General features: G+C 45.8%; 1 protein-coding gene across 8 annotated transcripts in view; it reads left to right on the plus strand.

The window, feature by feature from the left end:
- Positions 1-23,587, plus strand: part of dcaf11 (ddb1 and cul4 associated factor 11) — a 130,745-nt gene that overhangs the window by 46,735 nt on the left and 60,423 nt on the right. For all 8 annotated transcript variants that reach the window (XR_009792798.1, XR_009792799.1, XR_009792797.1 and 5 more), the window contains 3 exons: positions 295-359; positions 2,675-2,775; positions 2,974-3,120. Coding sequence is in view for 5 of the 8 variants with exons in the window: in XM_061805765.1 (XP_061661749.1) it covers positions 295-359; positions 2,675-2,775; positions 2,974-3,120 (313 nt within the window). In the remaining 3 variants the exon portion in view is untranslated. The remainder of the gene's footprint in view (positions 1-294; positions 360-2,674; positions 2,776-2,973; positions 3,121-23,587) is intronic.

Below are 23,587 nucleotides of genomic sequence, written 5' to 3' on the forward strand. Positions count from 1 at the left end.
CTTACTTTCATGAATTATTTTTGTTGGCAAGTGTTTAAGTGGGTTAATGCCGTTTGAGGTGCGCAATTATCATATATTAATGGAATTTGCGGAGGCAAACATCCTCTGCTTCATATCGGTTACTCAGATGTGGTAAATTATTTGAACGTTTTACTGAATAGTATGGAAATTATGGTATGGAGAAATGGGATTTTGACATCTCACACGTGTAGGACCCGTGTCTAATACAGTATTTAAAAAAAATGTAATTTTATGGGTAGTTAAGTATTGTTTTTTTGTGATTTTCTTGATTAGAGGGAACAAGGAAGGTGTAGAGGCTCGAGTTTTTCCCATGGAGAGTGCAGTCGGATCCGCTCGCAGTAAGTGCTTGTAAAAGCAGTCATTTCTCACAAATACAGTGGATGTTTGGAATTTGACCTTCACCTGGACTTCTTTATATATTTATATTTATTTCCATTCCTGCACAGTTATAGTGGCTGAATGTGTGGCATGCCTAGTTTTGGATGGATGTAGTTCCATAGTTCAAGATGTCTAGTGACTGAAGGGTCACTGGTTCGAATCCTGGCTGTGACTGCCCGCATGTCGAAGTGTCCTTGGGCAAGGCACTGGCAATACCTTGCATGGCAGCTGCCGCTCATTGTTGTATGAAGGTGTGTGCATAAATGTGCAATGTAAGTCTATGTGAAGCACTTTGAACACTGATAGCCTTGATAAAGCGCTTTTAAATCCGCGTCCGTTTACCATTTAATTTTTGCCACGCAACCCCCGTGGGCCAGTTGCATATTGGTAGAAAAGGAATTCTTCATTCCGGTTCAAAATATTGAAACATCACCCAAAGACAGGGTCTGCATTAAAGTGCTTCATTATGTTGGATGAGTTTATAGCGTTCAGTTCAGAGGTGTATTCCTTTTGCCGTCAAAATTATTCAACCATAAAACCGCTGCTGACCTCAACTCAGGATATTGTGAATCGGTGGGGAGAATACTTTGAAGACCTACTCAATTCCACCAACATCCCTTCCCACAAGGAAGCTGAGTCTGGGTGCTCTGAAGCGGGCTCTTCTATCTCTGGGGTTGAGGTCACCGAGGTGCTTAAAAAGATCCTTAGTAGCAGGGCCCCGGGGGTTGATGAGATTTTTCTGGAGTTCCTAAAGGCTCTGGATGTTGTGGGGCTGTCCTGGTTGACACGCCTCTGCAACATTGCGTGGACATCGGGGACAGTGCCTCTGGATTTGCAGACTGGGGTGGTGGTCCCCCTTTTCAAGAAGGGTGTGTTCCAACCATAGAGAGATCACACTCCTCAGCCTCCCTGGTAAGGTCTACTCAGGGGTACTGGAGAGGAGTGTCCGTCGGGAAGTCGAGTCACGGATTCAGGAGGAGCAATGTGGTTTCATCCTGGCTGTGGAACAGTGGACCAGCTCTACACCCTCAGAATAATCCTCGAGGGTTCATGGGAGTTCGCCCAAACAGTCTACATGTGTTTTGTGGACTTGGAGAAGGCATTCGACCGTGTCCCTCGGGGAGTCCTTCGGGAGTATGGGTTTCCGAATCCCCTGATACGAGCTGATCGCTCCCTGTGTGACCACTGTCAGAGTTTGGTCCGCATTGCTGGCAATAAATCGGATTTGTTTCCAGTTAGAGTTGGACTCTGCCAAGGCTGCCTTTTGTGACGGATTTTGTTTATAATTTTTATGGACAGAATTTCGAGGCGCAGCCGAGGCGTCCAGTTTGGTGGCTTCAGCATTGCATCTCTGATCTTTGCAGATGATGTGGTTTTGTTGGCTTCATCAAGCCATGATCTGCAGCTCTCATTAGAGCGATGTTCAGCCGAGTGTGAAGCGGCTGGCATGAGAATCAGCACCTCCAAATCCGAAACTATGGTCCTCAGTCAGAAAAGGGTGGGGTTCCCTCTCCAGGTCGGGGATGAGATCCTTCCCCAAGTAGAGGAGTTCAAGTATCTTGGAGTCTTGTTCACAAGTGAGGGAAGAATGGAGCGGGAGATCGAAAGACGGATCAGTGCAGCGTCTGCAGTGATGCGGACTTTGTATGGGTCTGTTGTGGTACAGAGGGAGCTAAGTCGAAAGGTGAAGCTCTCAATTTACCAGTCAATCTACGTTCCTACCCTCACCTATGGGCATGAGCTCTGGGTCATGACCGAAAGAACAAGATCCTGGATACAAGCGACCAAAATGAGTTTCCTCCGCAGGGTGTCCGAACTCTCCCTTAGACATAGAGTGAGAAGCTCGGTCATCCGGGAGGGGCTCAGTGTCGAGGCGCTACTTCTCCGGATAGAGAGGAGCCAGATGAGGTGGCTTGGGCATCTGATTCGGATGCCTCTTGGACGCCTCCCTGGTGCGGTGTTCCGGGCATGTCCCACCGGAAAGAGACCCCGAGGACGACCCAGGACACGCTGGAGAGACTCTCTCTCGGCTGGCTTGGGAACGCCTCGGGATCCCTCCGGAAAAGCGGGAAGAGGTGGCTGAGGAAAGGGAAGTCTGGGTATCACTGCTGAAGCTACTTCCCCCGCGACCCAACCCGGAAAAGCGGTAGATAATGGATGGATGTGTGGAAAACCGTTGTGAAGGGCTAATGTTTTTTTTTTTTTTTTTTTAAATCAATGTAATTTTTGATGAGGGTAATCCTGTTCTGTCATATTTCTCTTGTTTTCATCCTAGTTTCCTGCCAAACTATGTTTCTCACAAGGCGACATACCACCACAAAGCCTTCTGTGGTGTCTACAGTGAGGATGGAAACATGTTCCTCTCTGCCTGCCAGGGTAAAATACCCAAACCAATAAAAACTGAACCCGAGTAGTTTTTAATTAAATCAACAATTTATCTACTGTGTGTGAGGTGTATTAACAACTGCATGCACCACTCATTCAAGCTGAGAAAGTGAAACTCCATCCAAGATTACAGGTGATGTCTCATTTGAAGGATGGTTTGTTACTGTTGAAAATTATTTTCTGCTTCAGATCAAAACATCCGCTTGTATGATACAAGCAGAGGACGCTTTCTATTACGGCAAACGCTGAAGGCTCGAGATGTTGGGTGGAGTGTTCTGGACGTCTGCTTCACACCGGACGCCCAACACGTACTCTACTCGAGCTGGTCAGACTACAGTAAGTAGAGGGTGCAATTGAATCTGGAACTTGTATCTCTCAGCTCTGTGGACTTACCATATGTCTTTCAAATAGTGACGTGAATAGATGGAAGTCTTCTTCTTTTCCTTTCGGCTTGTCCCGTTAGGGGTTGCCACAGCGTGTCATTTTTTTCTAGTTTTTTAGTTCTAATCCTGCAATTGGCTGCTGACTAGTCCAGGGTTTAACCCACCTCTCACCTGGAATCAGCGGCACGCTGAACGATTGTTCACCACATCTTCTTTACAGTTCTGAGGACTGGTTTTCAAATCCCAGCTCTGCCTGTATGAAGTTTGCTTGTTCTTCCTCTGCCTGTATGTTTTTTTTCTTTGGCAACTGCGGTTTCCTCACTCATCTCTAAAACATGCGTGGTAGGTTGAAGACTCTAGATTGCTCGTAGGTGTGAATCTAATTCCGAATGGTTGTTTATATGTGTCCTGCGGTTGGCTGGCAACCAGTTCGTATGTACCCCACCTCTTGGCTGAAGAAAGCTGGGATAAGCCAGCACGCCTACGTCCGTGTGAGGATAAATGATAATGAGAATGGATGATAAATTTGTTGTGCCTATGTAGGGCTGAGTGCTCCATGGACCTTTTTGATGATAAATTTATCTCACGCTCTCACTTTATTTATACTTTGCGTGGTGTAATGACGAGGAGCCAACGCAAGGAATGATACAGTGTTTCCACTTTGTGGAGAATTTACCTCATTTTCGTGACCATAAGGTGCACCGTATTAAAAGGGTCATTCTCAGTTGCGGGTGCAATTTCAGTATTTAACAAATATTTGTAAGGTGCACTGTATTATTTGGCGCAGGTATGGTGGTGCTCATGAAACAGTGAGGCACAATTCTACCTTTATTTTTGTAATGAGAAGAAAAAGCATATACATTCCCCCCCCCTCCATGACCGGTACAATAAAGTTACCAGTCAACACGCCATTCTCACCCATGGTTTCAGACCAAACTAAAATGATTACACCACAGCACAAAGAACAGCACAACCAGCAAACAACAAAAAAAACAAACGATGAGCGAAGAAATAATTGACACGTCATGCACCTCAAATGCCATACACATACATATTTAGTGCCTCAAAAGCTATAGGTATATAGCTAGTTAGTGAATCTATCTTAGAACATATTGTAGCATGCATGCACGCTATTTAAAAAGGCATCGGCAGCGAAACTGAGATCGGTTGTACTTTAAGTATTTAACAATGTACCTATACAATATAGCAACACACGTGGTAGCATACATGCACACCGTTTAAATTTGTCAATAAAGTCAGAATCAGAATCACCTTTATTGGCCAAGTGTTTAGAATACACAAGGAATTATTCTCCAGCAGTCGGTGCTGCCCTGGTACAACATACAGAACAGAAATCAGAACAACATATTCAATTAAGTACAACCGAACTCAATTTTCCTCCAGGTGCCTTTTTAACAATGTACGTACTAACATTAGTTTTTGATTAATCCTTATCCACAAATATATCAAAGTCCTTAATGTCTGTATCCAAAATGTATCTAGTCATAGTCATTGTCAACCTCGTTGCTGTGCGTCTCCTCAGATAGGATGCTGAGTTTTCAAACAGTGGAAGCACACACGTTAGCACAAGCATCCACAATCCATACACAAATTGTGGCGTAATTCACCCGGCGCTGCCTCTTAATAAAGCGGTGTTCGCCCTTGTCATCCATTGCTCCCATGCCACTCGAAACTTCACTTTGTACACCGTGTTTACAAGGCTCCCGGAATAATTGCAAGCTCCAAGTTCATTTGCTGCACTTGTTTTATCATGCCATTGTTTGTTCTTTGATCATTAATCCATTGCTCGAGGTGTTTTTCCAACTGGGGCCACCTCACTTTGTTTCCGCGGAAACTCAGCTTCGTCTTCTTGACTTGGTGAAGCTCGTTTTCCCACTCCTCAATTTAAAGGAATACTCTGTCCAAAGTAATAGGAATGTGAGCACACATGAAAAGTTAGTAGATGAGGGTTCAGTGTTTATTTTAATGCCAGAGTGATCCACAGATTTCACCAAGAAACATCTCTGAATTGGAAAAGTATTATCGAAATTCCTCTCTCGTTCAGACATTCCAATGAGCCCGACTGGAAAACTTACAGCCAAACAGCATTTGCCACGCCTACAGTGCTTCCTGTTCTGACCCCACATTGCTCACGGATACGTTTCACTGAACCACAGAACGTCCACTATTTGGCATTTTGTGGCCGAATTTTATGAAAAATAATTACAAACAAACAAACAAAAATAGCATAATGTACAATGTTCAAGCCGGTGCGTTTGAGCCAGAATACACGCAGGCGGAACTTGACGTGTTGAAGAGAGGGCGGGGCGCTGACGACAAACAATAATCTCATTATATGGATAAGTGTTGTGTGCTAGGAGCCAATAAAGCGAGGAAACAGCGAGTCGATGCTCAGTGTTATTACTACTCCCGCCATTGAGCAAACAAAACTACAATAACAATGTTCAAGCGTTTGAGCCAGAACTCACACAGGCTTAACTTGACGTGTTGTGGAGGGGGTGTGACGCTGATGAAGTGGCATAAGATGGACCTCGGTGATTTTCCAGAAAGGCTTGTTTCGAAAGACTTACGTTCATGTTCTCTTTGTGACCTAATGCCAACTTGGGCGGAATGCCAATGTGTAGGAAATTACAGGTATATTTTCAAATCCGGCAACTACTTGATCAGCCAGTTTATACTCATCTGGGACAACACGGGGGACGCCAATAGTGCCAATGTAGGTGGTCATTAGCACCAAGCCAGGTAGGTTTGGACCTACGTGAACGGTGTAATAGGCCATGGGGTTCCTTGAAGTGTTCAGCAGCAACCGCCAGATCATCTAGTGTGACAGGAACAACGGAAATAGGCAAAAGTAAAGTTACTAATGCACATCTCCCCGTACTGTTGCGGGGGAGGTGGTCGAAGATACGGTTCCCTCCGCACCACCACCACACATCAGCGCGGCTGCCTGGTTGAAAGAAAGGTGTTTCCTCTGTCTCTGGACACTGATCAACAGAGATATTGACAATTGGGGCACCATTACCTTAAAGGAAAATACAGGTGAAGTTTTGGCGTGCCACAGCACAATTAAACAAAGGTTTGTTCTTATGGGAAATCCATGACCAGTTCAGCGCCAGGCCAGGTGGGTGGGTCAAATGAACCTGGGAACGGTCTAAGTGTGGGGCGAACATTGTATAGCTGGCAAATATTACAGTCATGACAGTGGGCATGACACAAGTCAGACATTTTAGGATGCCACCACATGCGAAATTTGGTGAGCATGGCTCTGAGGCCAATATGAGCCATAGAGTGAGTTTTGGTTAAAATATCTTTTGTTCAGGAGAGGCGTTGTGCTGTATTTTAACCAATTCACTAAGAGACGGAGGTTCAGGCAGGTCAGGAGATGATTTGTCAGATAATTGGACAAGCATCTGTGGGACATAGCCCGTAGCCTGCTTGGTAGCCAAGTCGGCAGCATTATTGCTGAGGGGTGTGGTTGATGTGGATTTGGAGTGGTCAGGGACCTTGACGATAGCCACCGCCGAAGGTTTGGCCTGGGCTTTGTCTAATCGTTGGATCAGTGTCAAACGTGCACTAGGGGTACCTTCGGCTGTTTTAAAGTCATTCCGTTTCCGTGCAGACAAGCAGCATCTAGATCATGCACTAGTACTGAACAACGAGAAATCGAGACAACTGCAGGTATGCCTAACGTACCCAATGGAACCATATTGAGAGCACACTTAGAGCGTCTGGCCACAGCTATCAGAGAGAGGTTCCCCACTCCTGTTACAGCAGCACCAACTTCTTTCCCCTATGTTAAACGACCCACTTGAACACTTGACTAAGTGTACTAAATTTTGGACTGAATCGACTGGACGTCACCCTGGACAGTCTGGTTAGGAGGAGCCTATGTTCAGGACTGCGATCCTGGCAGGTTTCCCTGAACCAGTACAGACCACTCTTAAAGCCAACCTTGACATCCTGTCCGGAGATGAGCAGAGATTTATATGACACTTAGTGCATCACCTCAAAATTTATTTAAGCCAACAACAGGGTGAGGATAATGAAATTACTAAACTCCAAAACCAACTTCTTAAATTACAAGTAGCATAGGAAGGAAAAGTCCAAAACCACACCAGATGTAATTTTTTGGCAGGCACAACCACCTACACAGGTAAGTGGGTTCCGGGGTAATAGTCAGGGTGGATACGCAGGAAGGTGTGGAGGGGGGCCAGGGAAGAGTGCAACAACATCAACGTGATCAAACAGCTTGTATATTGGACCTGCTGGAGCCTCTGTCATAGGCATCATTGTAAAGCAAAGCAAATTTATTTGTATAGTGCATTTCATACACGAGGTAACTCAATGTGCTTTACATGATTAAAGGCATTTGAAAACAAAGATAAAATATTTAAAACTGGATTAAAAACTAAAACTTACAAACACAATAAAAAAAAGACAATTGAAACCGCATACAGTGCAAGTAATATGATCAAAAAGTGTATATATTCTAAAAAGCCTGAGAAAAAAAAGTTTTCAACCTTGTAGCGTTTTGTTTTGCTTGTTATATAATATAATTATATTAGATTATATCCATCCATTTTCTTTCCCACTTATCCTCATGAGGGTCGGGGGGTGTGCTGGAGCCAATCCCAGCTGTCAATGGGCAGGAGGCGGGGTCCACCCTGAACTGGTTGCCAGCCAATCGCAGGGCAGATAGAGACAGACAACAGTCTGCTTTTATCAAGTTTTTCACCTTAGTTGGGTTGCCAAAAGTTGTCCAGTCTGATCAAGGTTAAGATTTTATGTCCAAGGTATTTCAACAAGCAGTGTATCAATTGGGCATAGAACAGGTTAAGTCTACTGCTTATCATCCATCCAGAATCGCAGCGAGAGGTTTCATCAAACTTTGAAAAATATGATCAAGACTTGAATTGTTTTGAGACAGAGATTGGGATGAGGGTGTACATTTGTTGTTGTTCGCTGTCAGGGAATCAGTTCAGGAAAATTTAGGGTGCAGTCCCTTTAAGCTTGTTTTTGGTCACAGTGTATGCAAGCCACGAAAGCATCTGAAAGAGCAATGGCTCAGTCGTAATCCTGAGTTCAATCTTTTGGACTATGTTTCTACTTTTCGGAACAAGCTTTCGAAAGCAAAGCTTGCGAGTCAAGCCAAAATTAAACAAAATTATAACAAAAAGTCAAAAGAACAAAGTTTTATTTCTGGTGAAATGTGTTAGTTTTACTTCCCATTCCTGGCCAACCATTCACAGCTAGGAAACCGCGTCCATTTTTGATTAAAAAAAAAAAAAAAAAGTTAGTGACAGACTATATCGTCCTGATGCCTGTCCGTCGTAAACAAAACTTATGTCATGTGAACTTTATTCAAAAATATCATGACAGAGTAGAAACCAAACAATTCAAGTACAGCAATCCTTTATTTTTTGCAGTTAATTGGGAAAAAACCCACCCACGATAAGTGGAAAAACTTTAACTGAAAAACAATGCGGCTTCCCGTTACAGCACTGTACTAATGCATGCTGGCCTTTTTTTTGTTTTGTTTGTTTTTTATTTTAAAAATTATTATTATTATTTTTTTTTGCTTCATTGGTCCATGTCGTCACGCCGGGGATGGCGGATTAGTATGGAGCGATCAGGCTTTTTTTTGGGGGGGGGGTGAGTGGCAGAAATCCGCAATGCACTGAATCCGCGATAGGTGATCCGTGAAGTTGAGAAGGATTACTGTACACTCTCCCCAGTTACTGATTGTACTGTTGATGATTATGATGTACATGTCAATGACAATGTTGATGATGATGTTAGCAATGTGAAGTTTAGTCATCTGAGTCATAATGCTTCACTAAAGTTGTGCAATTCTGATGTGTTAGCTCACCTTGATGAGAAAGGGACACATTTGTCTGCTGAACAGAAAGCTGAAATGCCACATTTTGATTTTTGAGTTCTCTCACCTATTTCCTGATATGCCTGGCTGCAGAGACATAGTTAATCATGATATAGCTGTAGGGATGCTGTGCCTGTGAAACAACACCTATATCGAATGTATCCAATAAAAGACAATTTGAGGCAAGTGATGTAAGTGTAGGTGGTGTCCTGATGCAAGAAGATGACTCATGTCTTGATCATACAGTGTGTTACTTTTCCAGAAAGTTTTTCACCAAAATAAGTTTTCAACCATTAAAAAGGAAACTTTTTTTGCGCATTTAGTAAAACCAATACTTTTAGGGTGCCATAAGTCTTCTAATTCTTTTAAATAACATTGTAATGATGTTGCTAACCAATGATGACAAAAGTACTTCTTACAATAAAAGCGACTTCTGGTGCTTCATGATTTTGCTTTGGAATCTGTTTGAAATGTCATTCGATTCAGTTTCATGCAGGCGTTGAGACTTCCATCCGTTAATCGTGAATGTAATTCAATATGATTTGCCATCATGCTGGTACGATGGTGAACAGTTCTTGCTGACAAAGGCATGACTTTTATTTGTTTGTGTCTTTATGCGAAGTCTGAATGCTTTGGCATACTCCCCATCTGTGAATTTAAACACACAGGAGAGTCCTCTCTCTCCACAAAGGCTGTCCATTCTTGTTGAAAACTTCGGTGGGACTCATGTTTTTTTCTTTGAGAGACCTTTGTCAAAAGCATTTCCATAATTACTTGTTCCGACCGGATCAGCGTTTGACCCTTCTGCACCTGCGCATGTCACGTCCCATCGGAACGGGGGTAGGACGATGCAAGGTAGTTAAAGGAGAAACGTTTATTATATGCCGAGGTCGGGGATCGAGCAGGCAGTCCGGTGCAGCAGCGGTAGTTGGGACGTCGGGCGAAGAGAGCAGGTGAGCGGGCAGGCAGGAGTCGGTACACAGGAGAACAATCAAAGCAGGCAGAAGTAACGAAGGAGTCAGGCTTACAAGGTTGGTCGGAGAACAGGCGAAGGTCGGTACACACAGGTTGTCGATCAGGGATACGAGTGTGCTGGAACGGGACATGAAGCTCAACGAACTGGCCGGGACCAATCGTCATCGGGGTGATATAAATACAGACTAATCAGCCCGCATGAGACGCAGGTGTGCGCCCCAATCAGCGCACCCGCGCAGGCACCCGCACAGCTCGTGCTGGAGCGGCAGGATCATGACAGTACCCCCCCTCAAAGGCACAGCTCCCAGACGTGCCTAAACGAAAAAACACAGACAATAATTAACACAGGCAGGGGTGGGCGGAAGGGGGGTCCGGAGGAGGGCACGCCCCCCCCCCCGAACCCCAGTCTGGTGGCCATCCAGGCCACCAAACGGAAGGCGTCCGGGTGGACAGGTCAGGAGGACGACCCGGACGCCAAGCACCAGGGTCCCCACGGAGCGATTCAGGCGGACGACCTCTGTGAGGAACCAAACGACGAAGCAGGAACCAGGCCGAGGCAGGCAACTGCTCTGGACGAGAACCTCCCACGCCGTGGTTGCGAGACGACCAAGGACTGGTCGCCACCGAGGCTTGGTCAGGAGGCAGCCGTGGATTGGTCACTAACGAGGCCAGGTCCTGAAGCGGCTGGGCGCCCTCAGGAGCGAAGAGGATGATGGAGCGCAGGACCAGAGCCATGACCGCCACCATCACAGCCATCCCGAAGTCTCTCGAGCTCCAGGGTGGCTCCACAGAACTCCCCAGCTCCTCCTGGACAGGAACGTGAGAAGGCAGCGACACAATCGCCATCGCTACCTCCTGGACAGGAACGTGAGAAGGCGGCGACACCATCGCCATCGCCACCTCCTGGACAGCAACGTGAGGCGGCTGGGGAACTGTCGCCACCTCCTGGACAGGAACGTGAGAAGGCGGAGGCAGCATCACCAACTCCACCTCCTCCTGAGCGGGAACGTGAGGCGGCTGGGGAACCGTCGCCACCTCCTGGATAGGAACGTGAGAAGGCAGCGTCAGTGTCACCGTCGCCACCTCCTGGACGGGAACGTATGGGCGTGCCCGTCGCCGACAGAGCAGGAACGGGGAGCGACCGCGAGCTGGTCGCCGACAGAGCAGGAGTGTGGAGCGTCCGCGGGCCGGTCGGCACTGGTACTCCAGAGCACGGACGGGAAGCGGCTGAGGAGACGTTGCCACCTCCTGGACAGCAACGTGAGGCGGCATCGGGTCGGTCCCCACTGCCACGTGAGCGTGCGGTGCATTCGTTGAGACAGCAACGTGGGCGTGGCGCGGTGGCGAATCCGTTTCCAGGGCAACGTGAACGAGAATCGGCAGAGAGTCAGTCGAAACTGACACGTGGGCGTGTCTCGGGAGCGGGTCAGTTCCAACTGCCTCGTGAACTCTGCTCGGAACAGTCAAAACCTCGACGTGGGAATGGCGAGGAGGCGGGTCAGTTTCCACAGCTACGTGCGCTTGGCGAGGTGGCGAGTCCGTTCCCACTGCGACGTGCACTTGGCAAGGTGGCGAGTCCGTTCCCACTGCAGCGTGCGCTTGGCGAGGGGGCGGGTTGGTTTCCACGGCAATGTGAACGAGAGTAGGCAGAGAGTCAGTCGAAACTGACACGTGGGCGTGTCTCGGGAGCGGGTCAGTTCCAACTGCCACGTGAACCTGCATCAGCAGCGAGTCCGTCGCAGTTGTGACGTCTGGCGTGGCGACGGCTGGTTCGCCAATCCTTGCCGGACCTGGGCCGTGAGAGCCGCCAATTCGGCGCTCTGCCGCTCTATCTCCGCCCGCATTTCACGGTAGAACGCATAGCGATTTGGCGGCTCCTCCTCCCTCTGGGCTGGAAGCTTCGCTACCAGCTGCGAGTTTGCCGGTTTCGCCATTGCCGGCGAGGAGTGGGAGGACGGTGTCTTAGTTGCCACGCAGCGGGAGGCACAAGGGAGCGCCCGGCCGGGGCGTCTCCTCTGGCCGCCACGGGGAGGTCCCGGGTAGATGGCGGAACTCCCCAGACACCATCGCCACCTCCTGGACAGGAACGTGAGAAGGCGGCGACACCATCGCCATCGCCACCTACAACTCCCTGACGGGCAGGACACAACAGGTTAGGTTGGGGTACACCACCTCATCCACGCCCAGTATCAGTACTAGGGCATCCCAAGGGTGTGTCTTCTCCCCTCTGCTTTTCTCGCTCTACACAAATGACTCCAGCTCATGGCCTTCGACTGTCAAAGTCCTGAAGTCTGCAGATGACACCACAGTCATTGGCCTCATCAAAGACTGCGTCAAGTCTGCGTATCGACAGGAAGTGTGGAGACTGGAACTTTGGTGTGGTCAACACAACCGCTGTTGACCAACCATCAAGTTATCAACCATCAAGACCTTCAAGTACTTGGGAATTACGTTCATGGGGGACGAACAATTACTGCATCCACAATAAAGCCCCAGCAAAGGATGTACTTCTTGCGGCTTCTGAGGAAGCACGGCCTGTCACAAGAGCTTTAAACAGTTTTACACAGTGGTCATACAGTCATTACTGTGTGCCTCCATCACAGTCTGGTTTGCGGCCGCACAAAAAAAGGAAGAACTGAAGATTGCAACGGACAATCAAAACCGCTGAACGGATTGTCGGCCCCACGGTACCCACAATTGAGGACTTACACTTCCAGAGCAGGCAGGATCCTTTCGGATCCCCCACATCCTGGCCACCAGATTTTCCAGCTCCTTCCGTCGGAAAAACGCTACAAATCAATGAAAACCAAAAGCAGCAGGCATTCGAACACTTTTTCTGGTAATTAAGTCCTTAAAGTGCCACTGTCATGAAATGCGTGATTTTTAGTATGTTATTAATGAAAAAACGGCGGCCGACATGGACCCATGCGTTTTTACACCACAAAACATGTTTTTGACGTATACAGTTTTTTGTAACTCCCGCCATGAAAATCCTCTCGAGGGATTTGTTTTCGAGAAGAAGCAGGAAGTGACGTAAAGGACAGACCCACCCTCAAGTGGACTCATTTGTTTCCATTACTTTTACCTCCGGGAAGGTAGCTTGTTGTTCCTTCGTGTTAGCCAAAATGCCGGCTCGTTGCATTGCTGGACATTGCTTGAACAGAGGGTAGGAATCCGCTCATGACAGTGCATTGACAGTTTTCATGTTAGTGCAGCAGCGCCAACCACCACCACCACTCTGAGGCACAAGTACACTGGGTGAACTTCACTGACTGTCACTGGGTTTAATTATCTCATTGTCCAGCATGTACTGCACCTCCTTCCCCAGAAACTCACTCTTCAATGGATTCATTCGATATGGGTGTTGTTTCACAGGCACAGCATCACCCACATTTAAATCATGACTAACTAAGCATGTGCGACCAGGCATATCTAGAAACAGGTGAGAAAAATCAAAAAGCAATTGTGACATTTCAGGTTTCTGGTCAATTGACAAATGTGTCACTTTCTCATCAAGGTGAGCTAACACATCAGATTTACACAACTTTGGTGAAGCATTATCACTCACATCATCAAACTTGACATTGCTAACATCATCATCATCAACATAGTCATTGACGCATCATCATCAACTGTACAATCAGTAACTGGGGCGGAGAGTGTTGTTGCAATACAACCGACTTGTTTGTTCTTTAACATATTTTCAGACTTATCAGTTTGTAGATAATTCATCAGCCTCTGAGGCTAAAGAATGAACCATGAATGTAGCTGATAGATCACAAATTGAATCATTTGGCAAAGAAGTATTGGAAAAAATGTCTTTTGACATCAAAGGAGTCACTGCATAAGACGGAAAAATACCCGGAACGTCATACTGTAATTGCTCTGTATTGGGCGAACACTCCGGAGAAACAGTGACAATTCGATCAGCGCCACCTTCTGCCCCCATAAGATCATTGCCGATCAACAAATCAACACCCGGAACTGGAAGAGTGCCAAGAACACCAACCTTAATGGTGTCAGAAACCAAATCTGAAGTTAAATTCACAAAATGCAGAGGAGAAAGAGAACAGCCACTTATACCCTTAAAGGTCAAGTGTCATCCCTATAAACATTCTAAAATAGATATTGTAATGAAAAATAAATATAACATTATTCACTTCAATGTCTATACGAAAAAATAAATATGAGCGGAAAGCACGTTGTCCATGCGTAAAGTTGCAGAAGTGTCATTCTACGACATGGAAGAGGTCGCCATATTGGCTTCATCCCCTGTCCGTGACGTCACCCCGGACATTTGCCAATGAAAACATGCGGTGGACCCTAGTATGGGAGACGAACACGCCCCTTCTGACACGGAAGCTCTTTTCGAAGAAGAGAACATCACACAACCGAGTGAAGTTACCGGGGCAATATTACCTGATTGTGTCGAGCCATATTCAGGTGATATGCGATCACGGGCAAACCGCCTCCCCTTCAGATCCACTCCCGCGGCAGAAATGAGCCATCGTGGCTCATCGTAGCCGGCTGGTGTGGCTCATTTTTGGTGCCGAGGTGGTTTATCACGGAGCCGAGCCGGGCTGCTTTAGGTCGTTGTTCATAGCCGCCGGAGTACGCGATGAAAAACACCCATCGAGCCGGGGCGGTTTACTGTGTTCTCGTCGCACGCGGCTGAGTGAGGCACTGTCGGGAGCGTTGTTTAGAGCCACCGCCGTCCGCAAGCCCAACACGCAGCCTTCGCTGAAGCCTTGACCGGCGGACGCGGCGCCTCGGCCGGTGTGGCTCATTTTCGGCGCCAAGGTGGCTTATCACTGAGCCAAGCTGGGCTGCTTTAGGGCGTTGTTCATATCCGCCGCCGTCCGCGATGAACAACACCGTCGAGCCAAGCGCTTTACGGCGTTGTCATTGCACACGGCTGAGTGCGACATTGTCGGCAGCGTTCTTCAGAGCCGCGGCCGCCATCTGCGAGCCAAACACGCAGCCTTCACCGAAGCCATGACTGGCAAACGCTGCGCCTCAACTGGTGTGGCTCATTTTCAGCACCGAGTTGTCTTATCACGGAGCCGAGCTGGGCTGCTTTAGGGCCTTGTCGTCGCACGCGGGTGAGTGTACCATTGTCGGCAGCGTTGTTCAGAGCTGCCGCCGTCTGCGAGCCCGACGCCTTCCGACGTGCACATCAACACATTTAGCACGCCTGTCATACGTACACGGATCTTTCGGTACATTATGAGAGACCGATTATGTGGTCAACCCCAAACTATTATTTTTTTTAGTAGCTGTAAACACACCTACATGTCATGTGAAACCCACGAAGCTCTCGTACTCTGCACCCATGCAATCCATTTTTCATGCCGAACCAGGTCTCTTGCAAACTTAGGAAAGGTAAATCCATCCTCCCGAGTGTTCAAGCAATGTCCAGCAATACAACGAGCCGGCATTTTGGCTAACACGAAGGAACAACGAGCTACCTTCTCAGAAGTAAAACTAATAGAAACAAACAGGTCCACTTGAGGGTGGTCCTGCCATGTACGTCACTTCCTGCTTCTTCTCGAAAACAAATCCCTCAAGAGGATATTCATGGCGGGAGTTACAAAATGCTGTATATGTCAAAATCATGTTTTGTGGTGGAAAAAAACACATGGGTCCATGTCGGCTGCCGTTTTTTCATAAATAACATACTAAAAATCATGCATTTCATGACAGTGGCCCTTTAATAATACTATCTGAGTTAGCTGAAGACTCTGCAGAAAAAGGCAGAACATCCTTCAAAATCAGAGAATGCAGAGCTCCAGTATCCCTCGGAATAGTAATGGGCCTTGTGGTAGAATTATCTCCCATAAGTGAAACCGAACCATTGTGAATAAAATCAAAAACTTCCCCGCAACTTCAGAATCTGAAAGTTCATTGTCTGAGCCAAAACTCTCTTCAGAACCACCTGACAAGGAAGGCTGAGGTGCGATATATGCACAAGCATTTGGGAAACTAGTGGACTTCTTCTTCTTTTCCTTTCGGCTTGTCCCGTTAGGGGTCGCCACAGCGTGTCATCTTTTGCCATCTTAGCCTATCTCCTGCATCTTCCTCTCTAACCCCAACTGCCCTCATGTCTTCCCTCACCACATCCATAAACCTTCTCTTTGGTCTTCCTCTCGCTCTTTTGCCTGGGAGCTCCATCCTCAGCATCCTTCTACCAATATACTCACTCTCTCGCCTCTGAACATGTCCAAACCATCGAAGTCTGCTCTCTCAAATCTTGTCTCCAAAACATCCAGCTTTGGCTGTCCCTCTAATGAGCTCATTTCTAATCCTATCCAACCTGGTCACTCCGAGCGAGAACCTCAACATCTTCATTTCTGCCACCTCCAGTTCAGCTTCCTGCTGTTTCTTCAGTGCCACCGTCTCTAATCCGTACATCATGGCCGGGCTCACCACTGTTTTGTAAACTTTGCCCTTCATCCTAGCAGACACTCTTCTGTCACATAACACACCAGACACCTTTCGCCAGCTGTTCCAACTTGCTTGGACCCGTTTCTTCACTTCCTGACCACACTCTCCATTGCTCTGTATTGTTGACCCCAAGTATTTGAAGTCTTCCACACTCGCTATCTCTTCTCCCTGTAGCCTCACTCTTCCCCCTCCACTTTTTTCATTCACGCACATATATTCTGTTTTACTTCGGCTAATCTTCATTCCTCTCCTTTCCAGTGCATGTCTCCATCTTTCTAATTGTTCCTCTGCATGCTCCCTGCTTTCACTGCATATCACAATATCATCTGCGAACATCATGGTCCAAAGGGATTCCAGTCTAACCTCATCTGTCAGCCTATCCAATACGACCGCAAACAGGAAGGGGCTCAGAACTGATCCCTGATGCAGTCCCACCTCCACCTTAAATTCCTCTGTCACACCTAAGGCACACCTCACCATTGTTCTGCTGCCATCATACATGTCCTGTACTATTTTAACATACTTCTCTCCCACACCAGACTTACGCATGCAGTACCACAGTTCCTCTCTTGGTACTCTGTCATAGGCTTTCTCTAGATCCACAAAGACACAATGTAGCTCCTTCTGACCTTCTCTGTACTTTTCCACGAGCATCCTCAAGGCAAATAATGCATCTGTGGTACTCTTTCTAGGCATGAAACCATACTGTTTCTCGCAGATACTTACTTCTGTCCTGAGTCTAGCCTCCACTACTCTTTCCCATAACTTCATTGTGTGGCTCATCAACTTTATTCCTCTATAGTTCCCACAGCTCTGAACATCCCCTTTGTTCTTAAAAATGGGAACTAGAACACTTTTCCTCCATTCTTCAGGCATCTTTTCGCCCGCTAGTATTCTTTTGAATAAGTTGGTCAAAAACTCCACAGCCATCTCTCCAAATTGCTTCCATACCTCTACCGGTTTGTCATCAGGACCAACTGCCTTTCCATTTTTCATCCTTTGTAGTGCCTTTCTGACTTCCCCCTTAGTAATCATTTCCACTTCCTGGTCCTTCACTCTTGCCTCTTCAACTCTTCCTTCTCTCTCATTTTCTTCATTCATCAACTTCTCAAAGTATTCTTTCCATCTATTTAGCACACTACCGGCACCAGTCAACACATTTCCATCTCTATCCTTAATCACCCTAACCTTCTGCACATCCTTCCCATCTCTATCCCTCTGTCTGGCCAACCTGTAGAGATCCTTTTCTCCTTCTTTCGTGTCCAACCTGGTGTACATGTCTTCATATGCCTCTTGTTTAGCCTTTGCCCTACGTCGCATCTCGATGTACTCCTTTCGCCTCTCCTCAGTCCTCTCAGTATCCCACTTCTTCGCTAATCTCTTTCCTTGTATGACTCCCTGTATTTTGGGGTTCCACCACCAAGTCTCCTTCTCCCCTTTCCTACCAGATGACACACCAAGTACTCTCCTGCCTGTCTCTCTGATCACCTTGGCTGTCGTCGTCCAATCTTCCGGGAGCTTCGGTTGTCCATCGAGAGCCTGTCTCACCTCTTTCCGGAAGGCCGCACAACATTCTTCCTTTCTCAGCTTCCACCACATGGTTCTCTGCTCTACCTTTGTCTTCTTAATCTTCTTACCCACCACCAGAATCATCCTACATACTACCATCCTATGCTGTCGAGCTACACTCTCCCCTACCACTACTTTACAGTCAGTAACCTCCTTCATATTACATCGTCTGCACAAAATATAATCTACCTGCTCTGTTCTACCTCCGCTCTTGTAGGTCACTATATGTTCCTCCCTCTTCTGGAAATAAGTGTTCACTACAGCCATCTCCATCCTTTTTGCAAAGTCCACCACCATCTGCCCTTCAAAGTTCCTTTCCTGGATGCCGTACTTACCCATCACTTCTTCATCGCCCCTGTTTCCTTTACCAATATGTCCATTACAATCTGCACCAATCACAACTCTCTCGCTGTCTGGGATGCTCAGAACTACTTCATCTAGTTCCTTCCAGAATTTCTCTTTCAACTCTAGGTCACATCCTACCTGTGGTGCATAACCGCTAACCACATTATACAGAACACCCTCAATTTCAAATTTTAGTCTCATCACTCGATCTGATACTCTTTTCACCTCCAAGACATTCTTAGCCAGCTCTTCCTTTAAAATAACCCCTACTCCATTTCTCTTCCCATCTACTCTGTGGTAGAATAATTTAAACCCTGCTCCCAAACTTCTAGCCTTACTACCTTTCCACCTGCTCTCTTGGATGCACCTTTCTCCTAATCATCATGTCAACCAACTCCTGAGCTTTTCCTGTCATAGTCCCAACATTCAAAGTCCCTACACTCAGTTGTAGGCTCTGTGCATTCCTCTTTTTCTTCTGACGCTGGATCCGGTTTCCTCCTCTTCCTTGTCTTTGACCCACAGTAGCTGAATTTCGACCGACGCCCTGCAGGTTAGCAGTGCCGGGGGCGGGCGTTGTTAACCCGGGCCACGACCGATCCGGTATGGGATTCTTTAGATGAACGCTCATATTTGTTTGGCACAGTTTTTACGCCGGATGCCCTTCCTGACGCAACCCTCTGCATTTATCCGGGCTTGGGACCGGCCTCCAGGTTGCACTGGTTTGTGCCCCCATAGGGCTGCAATGGGTGACTAGTGGACTGATTTTTGTAAACAGTCCACTGGGGAACTAGTGGACTGATTTTTGTATTTGAGCTTTTTGCAAACAGAAATCAAGTGATTTGGCTTCTTACCATAGGCACAGACAGGTCCTTGAATCTTTTTAACAAAATCATAGAACTTTGCTCAACAGAAAGGGCCGAATATGCATCCCGAGATTTTTCCTTTAAGGCAATTTGCAATTGCATAGTCTTGAGTCTCATAGTCGGAGGTTTTCATCAACTTTATCCAAGTAGATGAAGTATTTATCAACTTCTTTTTAATTGAAAGTAGGGACCATTTTGGCATCCCGCGTCATATCAAAATAAGTACTCACTGAATCAAAGGACCTTTCAAGTTTCTCAAATTCAATCTCTTCTTTCCTTCGTCTCTCTTTTTAAATCTGAAGTTGTAATTCCAGTTTCTTTAATTCCGAAACGTCTGTAGGTTCCTCAACCAAGACCAACCCACAGGAATAAAAATTCTCTCATTTTCAAAATTTTGAATATCCTCATAGAAGGTTAGTCATCAAGTCAGAAATAACTAGCAACCTGCAAGAGATCGACTTGCGCAAATCACAGACTGATTCTGGCATAGGGGACCTAATAAACCGCTCAAGATTAAACTCCCATTTTGCTGGCTTCACAGTTGAAGTTGCAAATATGCCAAAAAAATTTAACATTTTTAAATAGATGTCTCGGTTGTCAAATGAATTTGATCCCGGACGAGCCCCCGATTTTGTTACGTGTGAATTTAGACTAAGGTCCCCTTTGGTCAAACCATCAAAATGCGACAAGGCAGCTGTATTGCGTTTCTGACAATTTAATCTCAAACACATCAACACAGCACAAACATGATAAAATAGCTATACCAAAATAGGGTTCAGTAGTTGAGCCACAGCGGCGAATAGTCACGAATATTGACCGAGTGTTCCCAAATGAGCAAATGTTCGTACCAGCGGGTATTCCAAGTTAGTGAAAGTTTCAGCCGGTCCAAAAACGAAAGGCAGCAGACGTCCGTGTAATTAGCATTCCAAGCACCGTAGTTTCCCAGAGCAGCGGTTAGGTCGTAAGTAGGAGACCCGTTGTCCGTCTTTCTCGTTCTTATATAGGCAGTCCTTGAAACATTTCAGACTTCCGCGTCAAACGGACCCAAGACCATTAGAGGAAACCGCTTAACATTATAAGGACTTAAAAGTATGAAAGGAAACAGACCCGCATTATAACAACAAATAAAGACAACAAAGAATAAAAGTGCACACACACACACACACACACACACATGCAGCCAAGAGGCCCATGATCACTCTTGTGATCATGGGCCTCTTGGCTGCATCTCTGATCCGTCTTCTCCTTGTTCGAAGTCAAAGTTTAGAGGGATGGCCGAGTCTTGGTAGATTTGCAGTGGTCTGATACTCCTTCCATTTCAATGTTATTGCTTCCACAGTGCTCCTTGAGATGTTTAAAGCTTGGGAAATCTTTTAGTATCCAAATCTGGCTTTCAACCTCTCCACAACATTATCTCGGACCTGTCTGGTGTGTTCCTTGGTCTTCATGATGCTCTCTGCACTTTAAAGAGAATCCTGTGACTATCACAGAGCAGGGGCATTTATATGGAGACTTGAATACACACAGGTGGTTTCTATCTATCATCATCAGTTAACATTGGATAATTCAGAGCTCCTCACTGAACTTCTGAAGTGAGTTTGCTGTACTGAAAGTAAAGGCGTTGAATAATATTGCCTGCCCCACTTTTCATTTTTTTTTCCATTCCACTTCACAATTATGTCCCATTTGTTGTTGATTTTTGACAAAAAAAAGAAAATTTTATATCTTTATGTTTCAAGCCTGAAATGTGGCGAAAGGTTGAAAAGTTCATGGGGGACGAATACGTTCACAAGGCACTGTATAAAGCTCGTTTTCGTCACTGTCTTTGCAGGACCCTTCAGAATAGTGTTCATCGCTCAAAATATCGGAAAATTCATCATCGTTCTTACAGTGTATTTCAATGCTCGCCATTGTTGTCACCGGTTCTGGTATCATGTTCCTAGTCGGCTGTTTCTGCTTCGTTTCCCTCTTTTTCCGGTGAATCCAGCAATGTGCGATCATTTTTTGCCAATAATCTAAAAATAAAAATGTTTCCTTCATAGCGGATTTCAGTTTAAAATTCTGCATTAAAGAAAATGTATAATATTAGCAAAAAAGTGTATTCAGGACCTTCCATACACTTTAAGGAAGGAGATAATCACTAATTATGAAAATGGAGTATGTGTTTGTTACAGTTAAGGTATCGTATGGCTATGTCGACTTTTTCGACTCTGAAAGAATACAAATGTAATAAAAGGCAGCGAGTGTTACTAAAGGAGTAACTTGCATGACAAAGCAAAGGCCTACTGTAGTATTGCCCGGTCAAGTCATGGAGGGTGACTTTGGCGTCACACTTATTCTCTCCCTCTTGACTTCCTTCGATGCTATCGTACTGTGACCAAAATGGTTAATGTTACACATTTAAATTGCTTTAAATGTATGCATTTTTATTGTTTAAATACAGGTTGTACATGTTTTTACATAAATATTTTAAAAAGGAATTTACTGTTTGGAGATACATTATTTTCTATGGGGAATTTTTTTTTCTGGTATTAGTGATATAGATATTGATTTTATATTTTGTAGACCGCATGATTTCTCATTTTAACCTGCTCCCTTTACGCAATTGACATCCTTAACACACTTACCTATATAGATTTTAGATCTTGCACGTCTTATAAGGACTTGTTCTTATAAACAGAAATGTCTCTTGTTCTTTGTTCTTGTTGGAAGCAACGACTGCCGGATAAAAATTCCTCGTGTGTCACTGGCCAAGCTGTTTCTGATAATGTGGGGCGTTGAAACAGTCTTAACTACCGTAATTTCTGGCCTATAAGCCGCGACTTTTTTCCACACTCTTTCAACCCTGCCGTTTATGCGGTGATGCGGTTAATTTGTGCATTTTTTTCTAACGACCGCAAGGGGGCACTCGAGCGGAAAAGGTAAGAGTGAGACCGGTGGAATATATGTGCCAAGGAAGTGACTTTTACCGGTCCCCCCCTGTTGGCGCTGCGCTAGCGTTAGCCTTAAACTCTCTGTGTACCGTCTTTGTAAATATCTCGTGTTTCAATGTGGGTTTCAATGTGGGCACTTGCGGCTTTTCCACAGCTGCGCCGTATGTATGTATCAAATGGTATTTCTTTTACAAATGAACTGGATGAGGCTTATAACCAGGTGCACTCTGTAGGCCAGGAATTACCGTATTCTGAATGAAGAAGACTCTGTGTTTTGCACAACTGTGACTCTTCCAAGGAATAGTTCCCTATTAATTGAATATCTATTATTCTTCGTTCTTGTTAGTTTGTTCTTTTTTGCAGTACCCAACAAGAATGTCTTACCAGGGCAGCACTGACTGCTGGAGACAAATTTCTTATATGTTGTTGCATACTTGGGCATAAAAGCTGATACTTTCTTTTGGCTTGTCCCGTTAGAGGTCGCCACAAAAGCTGATTCTGATTCTGTTGGATTTAGCATCCGGATGTGAAACAAGAAGAGTGTGTCTCAGCTTTCATACAACTTGGGACTGGCTTGTATTTCATTTAGCGTCCGTGTGCGACGTTAAATCTGCCATGATAGCGATCCAGCTCAGTTTGGAGTTTAGGGGTCACGGGCCATCGGGAGATTATTTACAGAGCAGCCTGGTCAAAGTCGAGACTTTAATCCGATTGAACTCAAGTAGCATGACATTAAAAAGGATGTTCATACTTGAAAACCCTCATTTTTACTGATTGGAATCCTGTTTGTCTGAAATGTGGCGAAAGGGGGCCGAATACTTTCACAAGGCACTGTGTGTGTGGATGGGTGGGTGTGGGTGTGTGCGTGTGCGTGTGCGCGTGTGAAAACCATGCTATATTGCAAGTTCTCTCACTTAGAAATCATGGAGAGGTCAAAAATTTTCATTGTAGGTGCATGTCCACTGTGAGAGAGATAATCTAAAAAGAAAAATCTAAATTTTTTTAACTATTTATTTGTGTGATACAGCTGCAAATAAGTATTTGAACACCTGAGAAAACCAACGTTAATATTTGGAACAGTAGCCTTTGATTGCAATTACAGAGGTCAAACGTTTCCTGTAGTGTTCACCGGGTTTGCACACACTGTAGAAGGGATTTTGGCCCACTCCTCCAGACAGATCTTCTTTAGATCAGACAGATATCTGGGCTGTCGCTGAGAAACACTGCGTTTCAGCTCCCCCCAAAGATTTTCTCTTGGGTTTAGGTCTTGAGACTGGCTAGGCCACGCCACAACCTTGATATGCTTCTTAAGAAGCCACTCTTTGGTTTTCCTAGCTGTGTGCTTTGGGTCATTGTCATGTTGAAAGACCCAGCCATGACCCATCTTCAATG

The sequence above is a fragment of the Syngnathoides biaculeatus genome, chromosome 19 (genome assembly GCF_019802595.1).
Source record: "Syngnathoides biaculeatus isolate LvHL_M chromosome 19, ASM1980259v1, whole genome shotgun sequence".
NCBI lineage: Eukaryota > Metazoa > Chordata > Actinopteri > Syngnathiformes > Syngnathidae > Syngnathoides > Syngnathoides biaculeatus.